Here is a 20,284-nt window from a genome sequence, read left to right on the forward strand (position 1 = left end):
TACAAATCAGAACGAGATATATATTGTAAACAATGTAAATAAACATAACCATTTCTAAATAAAATTAACATATGATTCAAATCCATACATAAGTTTATCGAAAATAATCTGAAAAATAATAAAAATGCACGCGTTGACCATGTTTCTTGAGGTATCCTGTCAATAGTAGTTAAGTTACTACCTTAGTTAAAATGCTAATAAAAGATATAGCAAAACGTAAACATTTAAAAAATTGTACCTAATGTGGTAGAAGTTGGACGCGTCTACGCTTCTTGACAGCAAAATCATCTGTTATGTCATCCGAAGTAAATGAATCGGAAATTTCCCTTTCAATGTAAAGAATCAAACAACTTTTAAGATAGTCATCACCCATGCTACAACGAAGTCTCGTTTTCATAATCTTCATTGCTGAAAAAGCTCTTTCACTTGTTGCTGTTGAAACCGGAAGAGTTAATACAAGACGAATCAATCTGTTAAGCATTGGATACACTTTAACCCTCCCAGTTTGTTGTAGGCCTCTACATAACTCTGCAATCGTTTGAACATTTTTTAACTCTGGATCATTAAGCAAATCAAGCTCATAATGTTGCAACTCAAATTTCAGCTGAATATTTTCTTGCTCTGTAAAGTCCAAAGGATAGAATTTTTTTGCTAGACTACAAATATCAGCTTTATTGAATGGCTTTTTTAGGTTTAGAGCAACACTGAGTCGAAGAAGTTCCGTCACAGACTCATTAAATCTAGAGTTCAACTCTTGCAACTGACTATCAATAGCTGCAAAGAATACGTCAACTCGATAATGATGTTCAACAGTCACATTGTCCTTTTCCGAACGAGACCGGATAATGTCTTTGTAAGATTGACTCATTTCAGGAACTTGGATGTTATTAGTCTCACCAAAAGAAACAACTTTATCGAAAAGTGATTGCCATCCTTCATCTCTTAGATTTTGAATCAAACTCTTAGTAGTGGAAACCAAAGACAAAGCATTGACGATATCTTGAGATTTGCGTTGCAAAGCTTGACAAAGATTATCAGTTTTCTTCATTATTTTCTTCATCAAACGCATCAGAAAAATAAAATCAAATGATAATAAGTGTGTGAGAGCAAAAGAATCATCACCTTTTTGAGAAGAAGTAGATCCGTTAATAGCAATGTCACGTAGTACTACAATGGCGGGACCGTATAATCTCAACAAGCTACGTATAGATCGATAGTGTGAACTCCACAATGTATATAATACGCTTAAGGGCATTCTTTTAAAATTAAAGCTTGTAATCCATTCCATTCCCCACGCATATTACTAGCCCCATCATAACCTTGACCTCGAATATCTTGAAAATCAAGTTTATGAAAAGAAAGAGATGACAAGATTTCATTTTTTAATGTCAATGCGGTAGTATCTTTGACATGAACCAAGTCTAAAAACCTTTCTTTTACATGCCCATCTCGGTCAACGAATCTCACAACAATTGCCATTTGCTCTTTCTTAGATTCATCTCGTGACTCATCAACGATCAAACAAAATTTTGCATTCCCGATTTCATCACGAATTGACTGTTGAACTTTTCTAGCAAAAATATGCAAAATTTCTTTTTGCGCATTAGGTGAAGTATATTGGGCATTTTGTGGAGCATTATCTAAAACAACATTCTCAACTTCCTTGTTGTAAGAAGAAATAAACTTTAGCAATTCTAAAAAGTTTCCCCGATTTATTGAACCAGGCCGCTCATCATGGCCCCTAAGAGCACAAGCTTGCATCATGAGCCATTTAATTACCTCAACAGAAGTTTTGACTCGCAATCTATGGTCCATAATCTCTTGCGCTGTTTGTTTTTCTATCACATTTTCTATATGACAATGCTCGTTTCTAAAATCCTCATAACATTTCACAGAAAAATTATGAGCAGAAGCCGGAGATGTACCTTCATGTTTAATGAATGCACAATCTTTACCACAATTAATCTTTTTCCATTTATTGAACCCCTTTACAGTAAATCTATCTGAACCAGCTCGTCCAATAGGTTTCTTATTAAATAGATAACATGAAAAACAATATGCAGTATCTTTTTCTAGAGAATATTCTAACCACCAAAATCTACCAAACCAAGCTGCTTGAAAGCTTCGATTGCCATTTGACCCACTAGCACTTAGAGGATAATTCGATCTGTGAATTTGATAAGGTCCCAATTTAATATATTCTCGTCTAATCTCATTACGTTGGTTACTTGGATATTCTACTATTGCAGGTCGTAGACCGGGATCCCTAACTAATGAATCTAACTTAAACTCTCTAGAGTTTGGCTTGTCATTCTTTTCATCATTAATTGGAGGAGACTCTTCTACATTATCATCATTCGTTTGTGGTTGTGCTTCATTAACATCTTTCACAACATTATTTACTTTTTCTTGTGATTGTTGATCATCGGCAACATTAGTTGTTCGCGAGAAAAAATGAAGAATAGTTTTTTTTACCCATAATTTAACCTAAAATCATATCAATAAGACAATTAAAATTGGGGCTAAATCATGTTACAAGCACAATAAACTATTATATATAAAAAAAAATTCTAAATCGTGACTTATATAAACATACAAACAATAATTAAATAGGAAAGAAAATATAATTTACAATTACGAAGAGGAAGGCAGGAAGCATACAAGCACTCTGCAGTTGACAATTTGCAAGATGAATAATGACGGCTACTGCTACTATTTTTTTTATTGTAAAAATTTGCATCTTATTTTAGGGATCCCCTTATTTTAACATACTCCCTCCGTCCCACCAGAAGTGTCCACTTTGACTTTCAGTAGTCTTTCTACATCAACTTTGACTTTAAATATTTTTGTTTGTGTTATATAATATATCATCAAACTTATACCAATAAAAACACATTTAAAACTCATCTATTCATATAATTTTCATCAAATATTATATAGCACAAATTAAAATATTTAGAGTCAAAGTTGATTAAGAAAGACTGGAAAAAGTCAAAGTGGACACTTCTGGTGGGACGGAGGGAGTAATACTTTCAGACTCAGTACTTTTTAAATTCAATATTGTTGGGCCATGAGCCCATCTAATTTTAGTAGATTTATAAAACGAAAAAATTAACATGGATCATTAAGGGTGGCAAATTGTTACATGGACTAAAAAGTATACTAAATATATGAATGACTTGGGCCTATTGGGGGTGGCTCAATACCCCTCTGCCCCCCTCTACATCCGCCATTGGGGTTTAGGATTTAGGGTTTAGGGTTTTGTGTTTTGGGTTTATTCCACAAACATATATCAACCACCTTTATACACAGTTAATGTCTATTACTGAGTACTCCGTATATATCAACTACTATATATAACATCCCCATTAGAATTACCTTGCTTCATGTTAAAAGTTAAAAGTTCAAACGACAATCGCCATCAAAATTCGGTAAAAAAAACTAGTAATTGAAACAATGCAATTTGCTTTTTTCAATATCCATGCAACTTCATGTAATTGAACTCGTGTTTATATATATAATATATAATATAATTAATTTGCTCTTCAAAAAAATTATCAGTCTGTTTGTATAATTTCTAAACTACAATCGAGATAGTGTTCATAGTCGTTATTATTTGTTTTTTGTAATGGGTATTAATTTGCTCTTCAAAAAAATTATCAACCGCTGTATATCTCGTTCTGTATATTTTAGGTGTTTTATATGTTTTTAGTTGGTCCCTAGCGTGCATCTAAACGAAATCATACCTTTGATTTAATGACGAACTCACAACCTTAAGGTTGACGAGTTACCGCTAGAGAAGCCCTTCGGTCTATATGTGTAGATATTATGACATATATATTATGGAGTAGTATTATTATTCTTAGTAATTTTAAGTTATCCATAGATATCTTACCAATCTAACTAATTAGGGTTTACGATTTTGTTGGCTTACATTTTGAGTTATCCCTGTTCCATGATAGTATTAATTTTTTTTTTTTTTTTTTTTTTTTAAAGAACAAAAGGATCTAGAATTACCTATGGATTCTTATATCACAATTTGAAGTGCATAACAGAATATTAAGAGGGTGTTATATATATATATATATATATATATATATATATATATATATATATATATATATATATATATATATATATATATATGGTAGGATCAAGAGGGAAGTAACCAATCGGGGGGAAACGGGGGGAAGCAAATTTTTTTTTTTTCGTTTTTTGAAAAAACTTTGTTCACGAACATTATAGATTAGATGAAAATAAGAACATTTAGAAAAGATAATTCGTGATGAATGTTATTATTTTGGCGGGAAAACGCTCGAGAATAGCGTTACATACAAATGGGAACCATAACCCTATTAATGGGAACTCAGTGTTACATACAAATGGGAACCATAACCCTATTTATAAGCATGTAACCATAGTTAGCCCATCATTAACTAAGGTTGCTCTTTATGGGTATCTACACAAAAGTTAAACTTTACACGTTGTATGATAATGTATTGGCCTACTTAATAATAATATCCTAAAAGACCACTAAGTTAGGTCAAACTGAAAGATAGTACTAACATATAATTAATCCACATATTGTCCATATGTATGTAGTAAGAGTCCATATATCCATATATCTAACAATGGGTAAGGAAATTAGACCATAATAATGTTACATCTTGGTCTAAAGCTTTCAAGGCTATTCCAATGTCGAATGTTGGAGGGGTAAAAAAATACGGGTTTAATACTGAAATTCTTCCTTATAAAGCTTATAATCCTTTCTCAAAACAGGTAGACTTCAAACTTGTAATTTCTTAGATTCATATGTTAGAAAATATGACATGGATGACTATGTGGAGACCCTTGCGCTGTTAGACAACGAGACTTGTTGGACGAAAAAAGAGACTAATTGTGGCGAGTCGCGTTCGAGGTATAAGCAATTTCGCAACAAGTTTAGATACCTTGTTCATAAGATATGTAATTGGTTTTAGTATTTTATATTTTATTTATATTTATGGGGTATTGTTTGGAATTTTTTTTTTTTTTTTTTTTTTCTTTTATGATTTTTGGCTATTTGTTAATTTCATGACCCGTTACTGCATTGCATTTGAAGTATTTGATTACTACAATGAAAGCTGCAACCATATTTATTTTGATACTATTTTTTCTACTTCAAAAACTCACTCATTTGCGTTTAGAATGATGAGAGTGGCCGGGATGATGTTGCACGCTCAAAGTAGTAGGATGATTACTACAAAATTCATACATTTGCATATATATGTAACTGGTCGGTTTTACTAATTTAGTTCACAAAATTAAAGGATGATTTAGTCCATAAAATAGGTGAATCAATGTTTCACATCATCATCACAAGTTGATTATCATCAATCCATATGGAACTCTGTCGACGCAGTAGCTCATTCTTCTCTTTCTTTTTCTCCATTAACTTCGATCTTCTCGGCTCTTTCTTTTAACTATAGCCACAAATCAAAAGTCATTGATCATATATTAAGATATCCACCATCATATTCAACCAACGATACAAGGAAGAATTAATAACTGAATGTTATTGTAAATAGACCTTGTCTGTAAAGACAAACAGACTAATAAAATAAACATGTATTTCAATTCGATCATCCCCAATAAAACACTACCTTTTACTCTTTAACAAAATTAACAGAAACTAGTTTCTGGGATACAGGACTTATGAAGATGTGAATTCTCAGTAACCCTTTGGGTTAAGTATTTCTAAATGTATCTAAATTATGATATATGTATATTCTAACAAAAAAAGCGATGATTCCTGAATGATGAATATAACATCTATGAATATACAATTATGCATTTGAGCAAAGTTAAGTTGCACACTAAAAGAGTAGTGTTAAGAATATAATACACTGGCCAAGCAACTTACGGTGATAGGCAAGTCACAAGTCATATGACAATCAATTATGCATTCAACCCATTGTGATCACGTTGATCTCTGCATTTGTACTTGCATTATATAATTCACACAATCAATTTGTAGGTTTAAATACTTTTGAAGAGAACATAGCATAATTAGGGGACACATTTGGAAACAAAAACTTGTAATGCACCAATCACTGTTTTGATCTTTGCAATTGTACTTGACCACGTTGGTAATTTTATTTTCTGAAATGAACTTCTTTTATTCCTAATAATTGATAATTGATAATTGATAATTGATAATTGATATTCCGTATTTAACACAAAGTAAAGTAATCCACCAATCATTGTTTGGATATTTCACAAGATGCATAACCAGATAAAACTTCTTCAACTAGGTATATGAAGTCGATTTTATAGGCCACTCAAAATCCTATATTGTGAATGCTAAATCCACTTAAACTAATAAAGCTTCTTGTTTAACTAGTTATTTGAAGTCGATTTTATAGGCCACCCAAATTCATATATTGTTTCGTGGATGCTAAATCCACTTAAAAAACTAATTGCAAATATATAAAAAGAACACAAATATATTTAGTAAATAACAAATCTGTCCATAAATGGCTTCTTGAACATTCATGTATGTATGTACTTCAAACATCACAGATATGCTACTATCGAAACACGGTTTGAACATTGATCAATTATTAGATGTAATTACTATTACTATTACTATTACTATTACTTTACTAATACAACTAATAGACAAAATTTGTCTTATTAGTTATAAATAGTACTATTTAATATTACATTTTTCACACACCCAACCCCCTAACTTTCATTAAAATACAAATCGAATCCCCCATTTTATAGTACTATTTAATATTTCATTTTTCACACACCCAACCCCCTAACTTTCATTAAAATACAAATCGAACCCCCCCATTTTATACCTATATTCTAAAATATTATTTATCCCATCACTAACACTAAAAATATTGAATAACCACGCTACTACTGTGCTTTTTTTTTATGTCTCAAACGATAAAAAAAACAACTTTCATAAAAGGAACAACCCTTCAATGCTACCAAAAGATGTCGAAAAATATTCTTTTTTACAAAATAGATCAACTAACTTTTAAAAAAAAAAAAAAAAACCCGAACGCTAAAAGAAGCAAAGGAACAACCCTTCAATGTTAGATGTCGATTTTTTTTTTTTTTTTTTTTTTTTACAAAATAGATCAACACTTCTTTTTTTAACTCGCATTCAAAACGGAGCCCCCGACGCGAAGCGAGGGCTCCACAATTAGTTACAAATATTTGCAACCCAGAAAACATCAAGAATCTAAAACTTGACCAATAACAAGACTTGGTATTATACACCAATCCTCTACTTATGACATTTCATATATTAACTTACGGACTTGAATACTTGATGCCTCAAAAAAATAGAAGTGTACAAAAGAAACATTGTTAATAGATAATAAGATCTACTTGAAAGAGTTGAAGAAACCGATGGTGTCGACGAGGGCCCGAACAAAGTCATCAACATCTTCTTTTGTATTGTAGAAATAAAGGCTGGCTCGTGCACTTGCATTAATCCCCAAGTACCGATGAAGTGGCTGGGCACAATGATGGCCGGATCTAATGGCTACTCCATGCTGAACCAAAATCATATACATATCAATAGTCACTACCTAATTATTAAATCGTTTTACTACAAAACTAAATCAGATATGCATATAATCATAATATAACTATCACCGGGCAACATGTGTGGTGGTAAAGGTGGCAAGATGAGTGAATCGTGTGGGTTGGGTAACGAGTCAAAATGGGTCAGAGAACAAAGGTTCTTGTATTAACAGAACTGGGGTTGACCACTTGACCAACAAACAATTTCGTTCAGCTTTTATCTTAGTATATTTACAAATTATAATAATTTTAAAACTATAGTAATCAAAATGTTAGTATAGAAACACATATCAAAGGAAGGGTTGGTGTTTTAGTTGATACCTGTTGATCAAGAAAAGTAGCTACGTCTGTAGGATGAAGGCCGTCTACATTAAACGAACATAGAGCCGCACGATCAACAGTCTGTGAAGGTGCAGGTCCATAGATTCGTACACCCGGAACCGTTTTAAGGTTTTCGTAAAGATAATTAGCGAGTTCTACCTGATAATAAAAGCAAAATAAATATGGTTAATTGGTTTGACATGTGTATGCATACACCTTACATTAGTCAACAACTATGACACAACTAGATAATGGATTTTTATATACTCCTCCGTCTCATAATAAGTGTCCCGTTTGACTTTTCAACGTCTTTTTTTTTTAATTATTTGACTTTATATATTTTTATTTGTGCTATATAATATTTGATGAAAATTATATGTGAATGGATTTGGTTTTAAAATGTGTTTTCATTGGTGTAACTTTCACAAATATTATACAACTCAAACAAAAATATTTTAAGTCAGTTTTATAAGAAAAATTCAAAAAGTCAAAGCGGGACAGTAATTTTGAGACGGAGGGAGTATATTAGATTAGCAAGCTTTGCTTATTTTTAAGTAAGAGAACATATCAAATGAAACAAATATCACATTAACAACTAATAATATAATATAATATAATATAATACTATGAATGGTATAGGAGATGAAGAAAACCTCATAATCATGAATCTTTTGCATGCCAATTTGAGAGAGATAATCAATAGCTGCCCCTAAACCTATTGCTTCCCCAATTGCAGGTGTTCCAGCCTCAAATCTGAAACATAATACATTTTTAAGATGTAATATATTTAAGGATCCAAGTTCTGTTGGTTCAAAATTAGATACAAAAGTCAAAGTTATAACGATGTTATAATATATCAATTCAACCAACCTAGATGGCGGGTCGGCATAGGTTGAATGATCCAAGAAAACATCAGATATCATTTCACCACCACCTAAAATTATTAATGTTATAATAAGTCAATTCAACGAACATGGATTTAAGTTCTTTTGGTTCAAATTTAGATACAAAAGTCAAAGTAGTCAAATACCTAAAAATGGGGGCATGACCTCCAAGAGCTCGCTTTTCCCATACAAGAAACCAACGCCTGTAGGCCCACACATCTGAAGCATGTTTATCCCTCAATTTCATAAAGTAGGAACAAATATTTGATATGTGTATAATACTAATGGTGACAATTTTGACCCAATTTACTTATGAACAAGTCAATCAGGCTTACATCTTATTATTTCAAAAGAGTAAAATGAGCAAGACTCGTTACTTATTAGAATATGAGACAAAGGCATAACTGGACAAGACCACAAAAAGGGATTGAAGGTCGCCAAACATGGCTGTTTTCAAAACATAGGATCCTAAATCATTTAACTCTAATATACATATCATAATGCGATCAGAAATAAAGATACCTGAAGAACAAGTATAAAAGAAAAAACTTTTGTAGCCGTATCTGACGGACTAAACTACTTTTTATAAACACCATAGTGGGAAAGTGTTTTAGGTCAACCCAAAGGCCCATTCCTACTGCACAAAAACTTACCCGTTGGACCGGTTACCCAACCCATTTGATCTGCCCATCTTATCACCTTTAGTTTAAATATCAGAGGGTAACTCACCTTATGAGAAGAAGCAACTAGAAAATCAACACCAAGATTCTGTACGTCGACGGGCATATGTGGCACACTTTGACAAGCATCTGCTAGTATTTTTGCCCCAACATCGTGTGCCCATTCAGCAATATCCTTAATCGGGAGAACAGAAGCTACAGAAAAACATACAGTATCATTATCACATTCAAAAAGCAAAATTGTCGGTTGAATATTTAGAAGGCCAAAATTGTCTATAGAAATTTGGACGCAATAGAGAACATTCTGTAAGCCTTCACTTCAATCGCGAGTAAGGTCAATTGAGTTATATTACAAATCAAACCTAATGCAAATTAGACAAAGATACATATTTTTGCAGGCAAAATTTGCTGAAGACGCAAACATATTCTCATTAATCAAGAAACAGCAGATCCATTAAAGGTGGACCTTTAGACCCGTTTACTAATGAATTCAACAATTCGAGTTAATAACATATGCTTTATATCTAACAGGTCAAACAACTGAACATATATAAAAAAAAAGGAAATGAGTCAAACAGATCGTCAATGCATAAAACCACTATATCATTTTACTCAAGATATTGCATATCATTGGAATCAATGGATCATAAATTCTATGATCATTTATCACTCAATAATTATTATTTATGGATAAACGAACAATCACGACAACAAGTCTATTGGGTCACCCAAATGGACATGATTACCTGATTTGTACCAAAATGCCCTTTTCAACTCCTAATCTAACCAACTAGACCCTCCCCCGCAACCTCTATCCATTAGAACGAGACATTGGGTGGATAAAACATATGCAGTTTAAGAAACATAATCATTACACTTTACTTCTTGATAAGACGACACTTTTACCCCAACTTTTTGCACGCCTTTCTATGTTCTATCTATAAATAGAGGATAATAAATAAAAAAAACTTTGGTTAACTATACTTATCAGATAATTAAAATGGGACGTCCAGGAAAGGAATCATGGACTATAAAGTTGAGAAACGGATAGAGTAATACATACATACCAAGCACATTTGAGACATGGTGAACCACTACTAGTTTTGTCTTCTTCGATAGCAAATCTTGAAGCATCTTGATATCTGGGACTTCGTCTTCTGTTAAACTGACAAACTTCAAAACGGCACCCGTCTTCTCAGATAAAAGTTGCCATGGAACAATAGCACTATGATGTTCAGCAATAGTCACAATTATCTGCAAGTATTCATATTGGGAGTACATATTCAGTCACATAAAAACTAGTAAACAACCGTGCATAAAAGATAGTTTCATATCTTCAAACAAGATCACAGATTCAGAAAGGCAACAAAAAAGAGAAAACTGCTCAAAATAGGCATTAAAATATCGTTGAGGATAGAGAATATGTGGCTGTTACACATTTAAGTTGGTGTAGAACCAATAAATCATTGGTTAAAAACAACTCAAAAGCACATATTCCAAAGTTTTAAACTTTTTATAATTATAGGAACCAATGATATATTGGTTTTACACCCAACTAGATGTATAACAGCCTCGTATTCATACTGCAAAACACACGAATTAACAAAATAAGAATAAAAATGACACCTCATCATTAGGTTTCAAATTAGAAATGCCCCATGAGTATGCAACAAGGTTGATAGCTTCGGTCGCGTTTCTTGTGAACACAATCTCACTAGACTCTGATGCGTTTATAAAAGCTGCCACCTTTTTCCTTGCCATTTCATACTCATCTGTTGCCCTTGCACTAAATTTTTTATTTAAATCAATTAATACCAAAAAGATAGGTAGATTTATAAACAAGTAGACATAAATCCCTGCCATATTCAGCCGTTTAGTCATGAATATATAAGGAATGTTGAAAAAGTGATTAACATATACATATATATATATAGTGGTAGGATCAAGAGGGAAGTAACCATTCGGGGGGAAGCAAAAACTTTTTTTTTTCGTTTTTTGAAAAAACTTTGTTCACGAACATTATAGATGAGATGAAAATATGAACATTTAGTAGAGACACTTTGTGATAAATGTTTTTATTTTGGCGGAAAAACGCTCGAAGAAGTAATATATAACAATTATCGTGTTTTTCGAGCGTATTTTGAGGTTTTAGCTATTGGGGTTTAGATATTAGGGTTTAGATATTAGGGTTTATAGGGTTTATATATTAGGGTTTAGATTTAGGGTTTAGATTTAGGATTTAGATTGAGTTTTTAACACGAACGGTTTAGGGTTTAGGGTTTAGGGTTTAGGGTTTGGTGTTTTGGGTTTATTCCATAAACCCTAAACCCTAAACTCTAAATCGGGCTAAATTTTACTTCATAAAACATGGAAAAAAAACGTTCATATTCTTCACGAACAATATTATCTTGAATGTTATTTTTGTCGATCGTTTTCCCGCCTAAATAATAACATTCATCACGAAGTGTCTCTTCTAAATGTTCATATTTTCGTCTGATCTTGATGTCGGAAAAAAAAAAATTCAAAAAAAACGAATTTTTTTTTTTTTTTTTTGCTTCCCCCCCGCTTCCCCCCGATTGGTTACTTCCCCATTGATCCTGCCCCTATATATATATATATTCAATCTCTTTAGTCATGTATATATAAGGGAATGTTGAAAAAAGTGATTGGCATACATATATACCTTAAGAAATGAATTCCACGGTGCACATTCGAATTGTATGATCGATAATAGTTGTTTACAACATCTATTACAGTAGAAGGCTTTTGTGAAGTTGCTGCATTGTCCAAGTAAACGAGCTTTGATCCATTATTTACCTTCTGCAAGAAATACATAAAAAGGTTTCTTAGAAACATATCTATATCTATCTATGAGAATTTAAAAGGGTTTAAATCCACTAAAAATACATCTCAAAAAAAAAAAAAAAAATCCTCACTTTTAAGCATTTGGAATAACCAGTATTTATAAGCCACAAATGGCATTATCGATGACGTAAGTTCAATTCAAATGCAACTTAATTCAAATTGAATATTCACCCATATAATTTATTATATGCAATATCCAAAAGCAAATGAAAAGTATTTCTACAAACCACAACACTTTTAATAACTGTCCATAATTATTAACTGTAGCTATCGTGAATGTAAAATATAACACGAACTGAGAAATACAAAAAAACCCGTAATTCAAAGCATAGAACGTCAATGAATTCATTTTATCTTGCTAATATAATAATAATAATACTCCATATAACATAAGGTATATAAAACTGCTTTGTAGTGTTAACTACACCCGTCCTATGGAAGCATGTATTTGATAGATTTCTAGCTCAGTCATAAAAATAAAAATAAAAAATTCGTGTATATTATTATTTTTGTATTAAAGAAGGCTTACTAAGCAAAAGTGTTAATTACGATGCATATATCAATCAATCAACTACAACAAATAATTGTTACAGAATTCAAACAATTTTAAGACAATTTCAATCGAGGAAGTTGTAATCAGTAAAGGTAATTGAGTGAATGAGTACCTGATGAAGAATTTCAAAGTCGGGTCGGGTCGAGTGTCCGAGAGAAACGGGTGCGGTTGCGGCTGCCGGAACAGAAAGAGAAGCTAAAGAAGAAGAAGATTTACGGAAATTGAAACGGAATTTAAGGGAAAAGGGTTTATGAGTGAAAGAATGATGATTAGGGTTAGTTATAATTTGGGAAAAAGATGGTAACTTTACAGCCAATCCTTCCATACTCATCATCATCATCTTCACTCTGTTCCCTTCTCTTCTGTGTGCGATAATAGATGCCAGTTTTGCACCTACAAATAGTCAAATACTCCGTCCTTTAACAAGTTTGTTTCAAAAATTACTTATTTTTTTTCCAGACAAAATAACGAGAACTTTTATTAAAACGGAACGCGTTTTCAGAAAGAAAATGGATTCAACAAGAAGTACAAAAGAGGGCCTCGATGAGGCTCATTCCTAAAAAGCGGCTATCAACAAACTATCTATACCGAGCCTCACCTACCTAAACCGAAACAGACCAAAACTACAAGCTTATGAAAGCTTGTAGTTTTGGTTTGTTTCGGTTTAGGTAGGTGAGACTCGGTATAGATAGTGGTGTATCCTATTGTATACACGCATAAAGGCACAATGATCGCATGAAATTAGCATCAGAAACACTGAGAATAATAGTTTTGTGAAACTATCCGTTAAGCGTTCTTCGCTGTACAGGCTGCTTCCGTCGTGCATAAGCCCTGAAGGCCGCCTAGCGCTTAAGCCCTGGCCGGAGAGAGCCACATTGAGCGTAAATTTCGGATCACGAATAACAGAACGTATCATCATTTGACACGTGTTCCCGAACAATCCGGTGGATCTGTCACTATAAATAGACCCCTTGGGTCGTCATTTTACACATTCAGACATTCTGACAACTTGTGAGCAGAGACTTCACCTTTCTCTCTCACATAGTACTTTCTCTCACTAGAAGTCATCCGGCTAACAGCTAAACGCTAAACGGACAACAGATTGATTAAGCCACCCCACAGATTTCTAGATCTGTGAACCGGGTCTGCATGGATTATTTTCCGAGGGTAAACATCAATCGGCAACACTCCCCCACCTTTAGCTAGATGACTTCTAGTATTGTGCTAACACACCAAGCCTTAACTCATAAGAAAATAGGTGTTAACAATGGCGCCATCCATTATTAAGACGAATCATCTCACCAACACTGACCAAGAAGGCAAAGGTAATGAATTGGTACCCATAGAAGTAGGCATGATACATCCATGGAAAGCTGGACAACGGAGGAAGGCAGAAGTGTTAGAAGATTGGGAAGAGCAATTAATATCATTTCCTTCTATGTTTGACACAAATCCATCCGATGGTCCAGTGGTTATAGAAGCACGAGTTGCTAATTGCTTAATACGCAACATTTATACTGACACAGGAGCTGGAGCAGACATTATGTATGAACATTGCTTCATACAGCTTCCCAAAGATGTGCAATAAAAAATGAAGGAAACATATGTGCCGTTAGCAAGTTTTACAAGTGAACCGTCTTGGTCTGAAGGAAGTATTCTGCTTGAAGTAACCTTGGGCAAGTCACCCTTAAGACGCACATCCAACATTGAGTTCCTGGTAGTCAAAGCAAATTCACAATACAATATAATTTTGGGAAGAACTGCTTTAATGACGTTTGGGGCTGTAACATCAACTGTGCATGGCATGATGAAGTTTCCAAAGGCGGAATAGCAACGTTGTATGCAGAACGGCAGAAGTTAATTGAGTGTTCTCAAGTAACAAAAGCAATAATTAAGCCAATAATACATGACGATGGGTCAATTTTGTAGTGACCCGAACTTTTCCATGTTTATATATTAAATGAAATTGATTTTTACATGATTAAATGTTTCCAACATGTTAAGCAATCAAACTTGTTAAGACTTGATTATTTGAAATGAGTTTCATGTAGACAATTGACCACCCAAGTTAACCGGCGATTCACGAACGTTAAAACTTGTAAAAACGACATGACGATATATATATGGATATACATATAGATAACATGAGATTATGATAAGTGAGTATCTCCATAAGTATATTAACAATGAGTTATATACATAAAAACAAGACTACTAACTTAAGGATTTCGAAACGAGACATATATGTAACGATTATCGTTGTAACGACATTTAAATGTATATATATCATATTAAGATATATTAATATATCATAATATCATGATAAGATAATAATTTAACATCTCATTAGATATAATAAACAATGGGTTAACAACATTAAATGAGATTGTTAACTTAAAGGTTTCAAAACAACACTTACATGTAACGACTAACGATGACTTAACGACTCAGTTAAAATGTATATGCATGTAGTGTATTTAGATGTATTAATATACTTTTGGAAGACTTCAAGACATATATCAAAACACTAATACTTAACGAAAATGGGTACAGTTACATTCCCATTCTTTTTTTCATCAAGAATTCTAGTCGTATTCATACCCGTATTATACACAGCTTCTAGACGTACTTACTGTGGGTATATACCAATAGGAACTAGCATGGGATTCCACTCTTGATTATGTCATGTATTACTAATCAATTTTAACTTCTACCATGAACTAGTCAACTAACTAGAACTCCTTTTAACCCCACTCACCACTCACCACTTACCACTCATCATTCACTCCATTTCACTTCCAATTCTCTTTCTAATTCTCTCTCAACACACACACACACACACTTATGAACGAATTTTTCCAGTAGCTAATCATCATCTTCATCAAAAATTACTTCAAGAATCAAGCTATAATCATCTTAGGAAGAACACTTCGAAAATCCTTTCAAGTTTACTAGTTTACATCCAAGCTTTCTAATCCATTCCAAGTAATCATCTAAGATCAAGAAACCTTTGTTATTTACAATAGGTTATCTTTCTTATTTAAGGTAATAATCATATTCAAACTTTGATTCAATTTCTATAACTATAAACTATCTTAATTCGAGTAAAAATCTTACTTGAACTTGTTTTTGTGTCATGATCCTACTTCAAGAACTTTCAAGCCATCCAAGATCCTTTGAAGCTAGATCATTTCTTATCACTTCCAGTAGGTTTACCTACTAAACTTAAGGTAGTAATGATGTTCATAACATCATTCGATTCATACATATAAAACTATCTTATTCGAAGATTTAAACTGTAATCACTAGAACATAGTTTAGTTAATTCTAAACTTGTTCGCAAATAAAGTTAATCCTTCTAACTTGACTTTTAAAATCAACTAAACACATGTTCTATATCTATATGATATGCTAACTTAATGATTTAAAACCCGAAAACACGAAAAACACCGTAAAATCGGACATACGCCGTCGTAGTAACACCGCGGGCTGTTTTGGGTTTGATAATTAAAAACTATGATAAACTTTGATTTAAAATTTGTTCTTATAGGAAAATGATTTTTCTTATGAACATGAAACTATATCCAAAAATCATGGTTAAACTCAAAGTGGAAGTATGTTTTTTAAAATGGTCATCAAGACGTAGTTTTTTCGACTGAAATGACTACCTCTTATAAAAATGACTTGTAACTTATAATTCCGACTATAAACCTATAATTTTTATGTATAGATTCATAAAATAGAGTTCAATATGAAACCATAGCAATTTGATTCACTCAAAACGGATTTAAAACGAAGAAGTTATGGGTAAAACAAGATTGGATATTTTTTTGATTGTTGTAGCTACGGGAAATATTGTAATAATTCTATGCAAATCATAACTTAACAAACTTATATTGTATTATTCATGTATTTTAATATATATTATGTAATCTTGGGATACCATAGACATGTATACAATGTTTTGACATATCATATCGACCCATCTATATAATATATTTTGGAACAACCATAGATACTCTATATGCAGTAATGTTGGAGTTAGCTATACATGGTTGAGGTTGATTCTAAAATAATATATATAGTTTGAGTTGTGATCTAGCCTGAGGCTTGTATACACTGGGTCGTGGATTGATCCAAGATAATTTATATTTATTTCTGTACATCTAACTATGGACAACTAGTTGTAGGTTATTAACGAGGACAGCTGACTTAATAAGCTTAAAACATTATAACGTATTAAAAAATGTTGTAAATATATTTTGAACATACTTTGATATATATGTACATATTTGTTATAGGTTCGTGAATCGACCAGTGGACAAGTCTTACTTCCCGACGAAGTAAAAATCTGTGAAAATGAGTTATAGTCCCACTTTTAAAATCTAATATTTTGGGATGAGAATACATGCAGTTTTATAAATGTTTTACGAAATAGACACAAGTAAATGAAACTACATTATATGGGTGAATGATCGAAGCCGAATATGCCCCTTTTGCTTGGTAGCCTAAGAATTAGTAAACCGGTTTACTAATTGACGCGAATCCTAAAGATAGATCTATTGGGCCTAACGAACCCCATCCAAAGTACCGGATGCTTTAGTACTTCGATGTTGTTTTTTATCATGTCCGAAGGATTTTCCGGAATGATAGGGGATATTCTTATATGCATCTTGTTAATGTCGGTTACCAGGTGTTCACCATATGAATGATTTTTATCTCTATGTATGGGATGTATATTGAAATATGAAATCTTGTGGTCTATTATTGCGATTTGATAAATATATAGGTTAAACCTATAACTCACCAACATTTTTGTTGACGTTTTAAGTATGTTTATTCTCAGGTGATTATTAAGAGCTTCCGCTGTTGCATACTAAAATAAGGACAAGATTTGGAGTCCATGCTTGTATGATATTGTGTAAAAACTGCATTCAAGAAACTTATTTTTGATGTAATATATTCTTATTGTAAACCATTATGTAATGGTCGTGTGTAAACAGTATATTTTAGATTATCATTATTTGATAATCTACGTAATGCTTTTTAAACCTTTATCGATAAAATAAAGGTTATGCTTGTTTTAAAAAAAATGAATGCAGTCTTTGAAAAACGTCTCATATAGAGGTCAAAACCTCGCGACGAAATCAATTAATATGGAACGTTTATAATCAATATGAACGGGACATTTCAGTTGGTATCCGAGCGTTGGTCTTAGAGAACCAGAAATTTGCATTGGTGTGTCTTATCGAGTTTGTTAGGATACATTAGTGAGTCTGGACTTCGACCGCGTTTTCTTTAAAAAAAACGATTGCTTAACACTTTTGTTGGAAACTATATATTATTAACATGTAAATATTATGTGATATATTAACCTCTTAATGTGTTTGATATTGTGTGATAGATGTCTACCTCTAGTACAAATCCCATTAATTCACCTAACAATAATGAAGAGTCGAATATATTTTGGGAAGATTCACAAATTCCCGAAGAGAAACTGGAAGAGGAGGAACCGGAAGAAGAGGAACCAGAAGAGGATGAATCAGAAGAGGAGGAACCAGAAGAAGAAGAGGTTCCGGAGGAAGAAATAGTGATACCTACAGTAAATCGTTTAAATAAAAGAAAATCCTCAACCAACGGACCAAAGTTAAAAATGGTCAATGGTGTTTCTGTCGAGGAAGCAAAATATTGGGAAGATTACCAATTTTTCGATGAATCGGATCCCGATGAGGATTCTGATGATGTTATAGAAATCACCTCGACCCAATTTAATATAGCAAAAGAAAACAATAAGGGAAAAGATATAAAAATAGAGAAACCCGATGAGCTTTATATGTATCGGCAACATCCGTATTTCCTAAAGTGTAACAATAACCCGGGAACCTCTAAACCACCAGGTTTTTCTAAACCATTGTGGAAAACGACGCCTCGTATTAGAGGAACACCATATATCCCTGGAAAATTAGGAAAGCGAACCAAGTCCGAAGAAGAAGAAACCAGTGATTCAGATTAGGGAGTTGTAATCATGTTGTGTATTATATGTATTATAGTGTGCTTGTACTTTTATGTTCTGTGTAAAAATTGCTTGTATTGTTTGTTAATTATCTTTTATGAATCTAATCCTTGTCTATTTTACAGTATAAAAACAAAATGGACGTTAAGGGTAGACAACCGAATATTTTAGAAGACCTACCAGAGGATATGATTGAGGAAATCTTGTCTAGAGTCGGTCAGAGTTCATCAGCACATTTAGTTATGGCGAAATTAACTTGTCAAACATTTGAAAGACTTTCCAGAAATGCCTTAGTTTATAAAAGGCTTTCCTTTGATAGGTGGGGTATATCACATTGGGGAGACCGTAAGTTACGCCGTGTTTTCTTTAAAGCATTAAATGCGGGGAACCCAAATGCAATTTTACGCTACGGGTTAAGAACCTATTTTGACTCAACATATCCCAACATAGGATTTCGCGAGTTAGAAAGAGCTTCTAACATGCAACATAAAGAAGCATGTTATACTTACGGGTTAGTGATGTTCGCTTCTTACCAAAGTGAGAAAAAGAATATCGGGTTACAACTTTTAAATAAAACGTTTTCACAAGTGACGGATTAAGTAGTTGGGGTGAGAAACAAGGTTTTTAGATTATTACGGGGCTGTTGGACATTACGAAACCCTCGTCCTTTTGACGACATTACAACATGTTGCCTAGCCAATGGTCATAACGGTTATTTTCCACAAGACCAAGGATGGGAAGTCGTCTTAGTAAAACCAGAATGCATGACTTGTTTCTGGACTTATGAATTACGTGTCTTTATTTCCTTTGCTGAACAACTTGCGTATTAACTAGATTTATCTTCAAAATTGTCATGTATCAAAGTGTAATATATTTCATGTTATATGTAATATAGCGAAGTTGTAAGTTTGAAGAATATTTGTATGTGATATATTATTATAATCAGTTTTTCATATGGAATTGTAGTAGTTGAATTGTATATTAGCTACTAAGTATGAACTTAACGGGTAGGTAGTACCCGAATTTAAACTTATAAAACGCTAATATGAAGAAAAAGCTTTTATAAATAAGTTCATATTATGCTACGAAATACTATTGACTACTCTTAATATTCTGTATGATTAACTCGATTCAGTTGGCTATTTTGAAGGAAATGGCACCGACTACTCGACAAACCATGAATATGAGCGAAGAGGAATTTCTTACTTTTCTTGCTGCAAACATAGCTGCGCTACATACCAACAATAACTCTGAATCTAGCAATGCAGCTAACGGCGCAAGAAATCGTATAGGATGCACCTACAAAGAATTCACTGCCTGCAAACCTTTGAAATTTGATGGAACCGAAGGACCAATTGGATTGAAACGGTGGACCGAGAAA

The 20,284-nt window shown here is 32.9% G+C and overlaps 3 protein-coding genes across 4 annotated transcripts; all 3 read right to left on the minus strand.

Annotated features, from left to right (window-relative positions):
• Positions 1-238: 238 nt before the first annotated feature.
• Positions 239-1,048, minus strand: LOC139864564 (uncharacterized). Its single transcript, XM_071853146.1, has one exon. It carries the CDS (start codon positions 1,046-1,048, stop codon positions 239-241), a length of 810 nt encoding a protein of 269 aa, XP_071709247.1.
• A 197-nt stretch (positions 1,049-1,245) lies between these two features.
• LOC139864566 (uncharacterized) lies at positions 1,246-3,233 on the minus strand. The gene is made up of 2 exons (XM_071853147.1): positions 3,207-3,233; positions 1,246-2,487 (listed from the first exon to the last, which is right to left on the minus strand). Exons 1-2 carry the CDS (start codon positions 3,231-3,233, stop codon positions 1,246-1,248), a joined length of 1,269 nt encoding a protein of 422 aa, XP_071709248.1.
• Positions 3,234-5,161: 1,928 nt separating this feature from the next.
• Positions 5,162-13,249, minus strand: LOC139861899 (cysteine desulfurase 1, chloroplastic). 2 transcript variants are annotated; one of them, XM_071850427.1, is made up of 11 exons: positions 13,003-13,249; positions 12,156-12,292; positions 11,099-11,258; positions 10,540-10,726; positions 9,522-9,667; positions 8,939-9,011; positions 8,779-8,842; positions 8,562-8,661; positions 7,909-8,067; positions 7,390-7,556; positions 5,162-5,462 (listed from the first exon to the last, which is right to left on the minus strand). In XM_071850427.1, exons 1-11 carry the CDS (start codon positions 13,228-13,230, stop codon positions 5,459-5,461), a joined length of 1,425 nt encoding a protein of 474 aa, XP_071706528.1. In that variant the 5' UTR covers positions 13,231-13,249; the 3' UTR covers positions 5,162-5,458. The 2 variants fall into 2 exon arrangements, with proteins under 2 accessions (XP_071706528.1, XP_071706529.1); XM_071850428.1 differs by lacking the exon at positions 5,162-5,462 and having other exon boundaries at positions 7,143-7,556.
• Positions 13,250-20,284: the final 7,035 nt, after the last annotated feature.

Source organism: Rutidosis leptorrhynchoides, chromosome 8 (genome assembly GCF_046630445.1).
Source record: "Rutidosis leptorrhynchoides isolate AG116_Rl617_1_P2 chromosome 8, CSIRO_AGI_Rlap_v1, whole genome shotgun sequence".
NCBI lineage: Eukaryota > Viridiplantae > Streptophyta > Magnoliopsida > Asterales > Asteraceae > Rutidosis > Rutidosis leptorrhynchoides.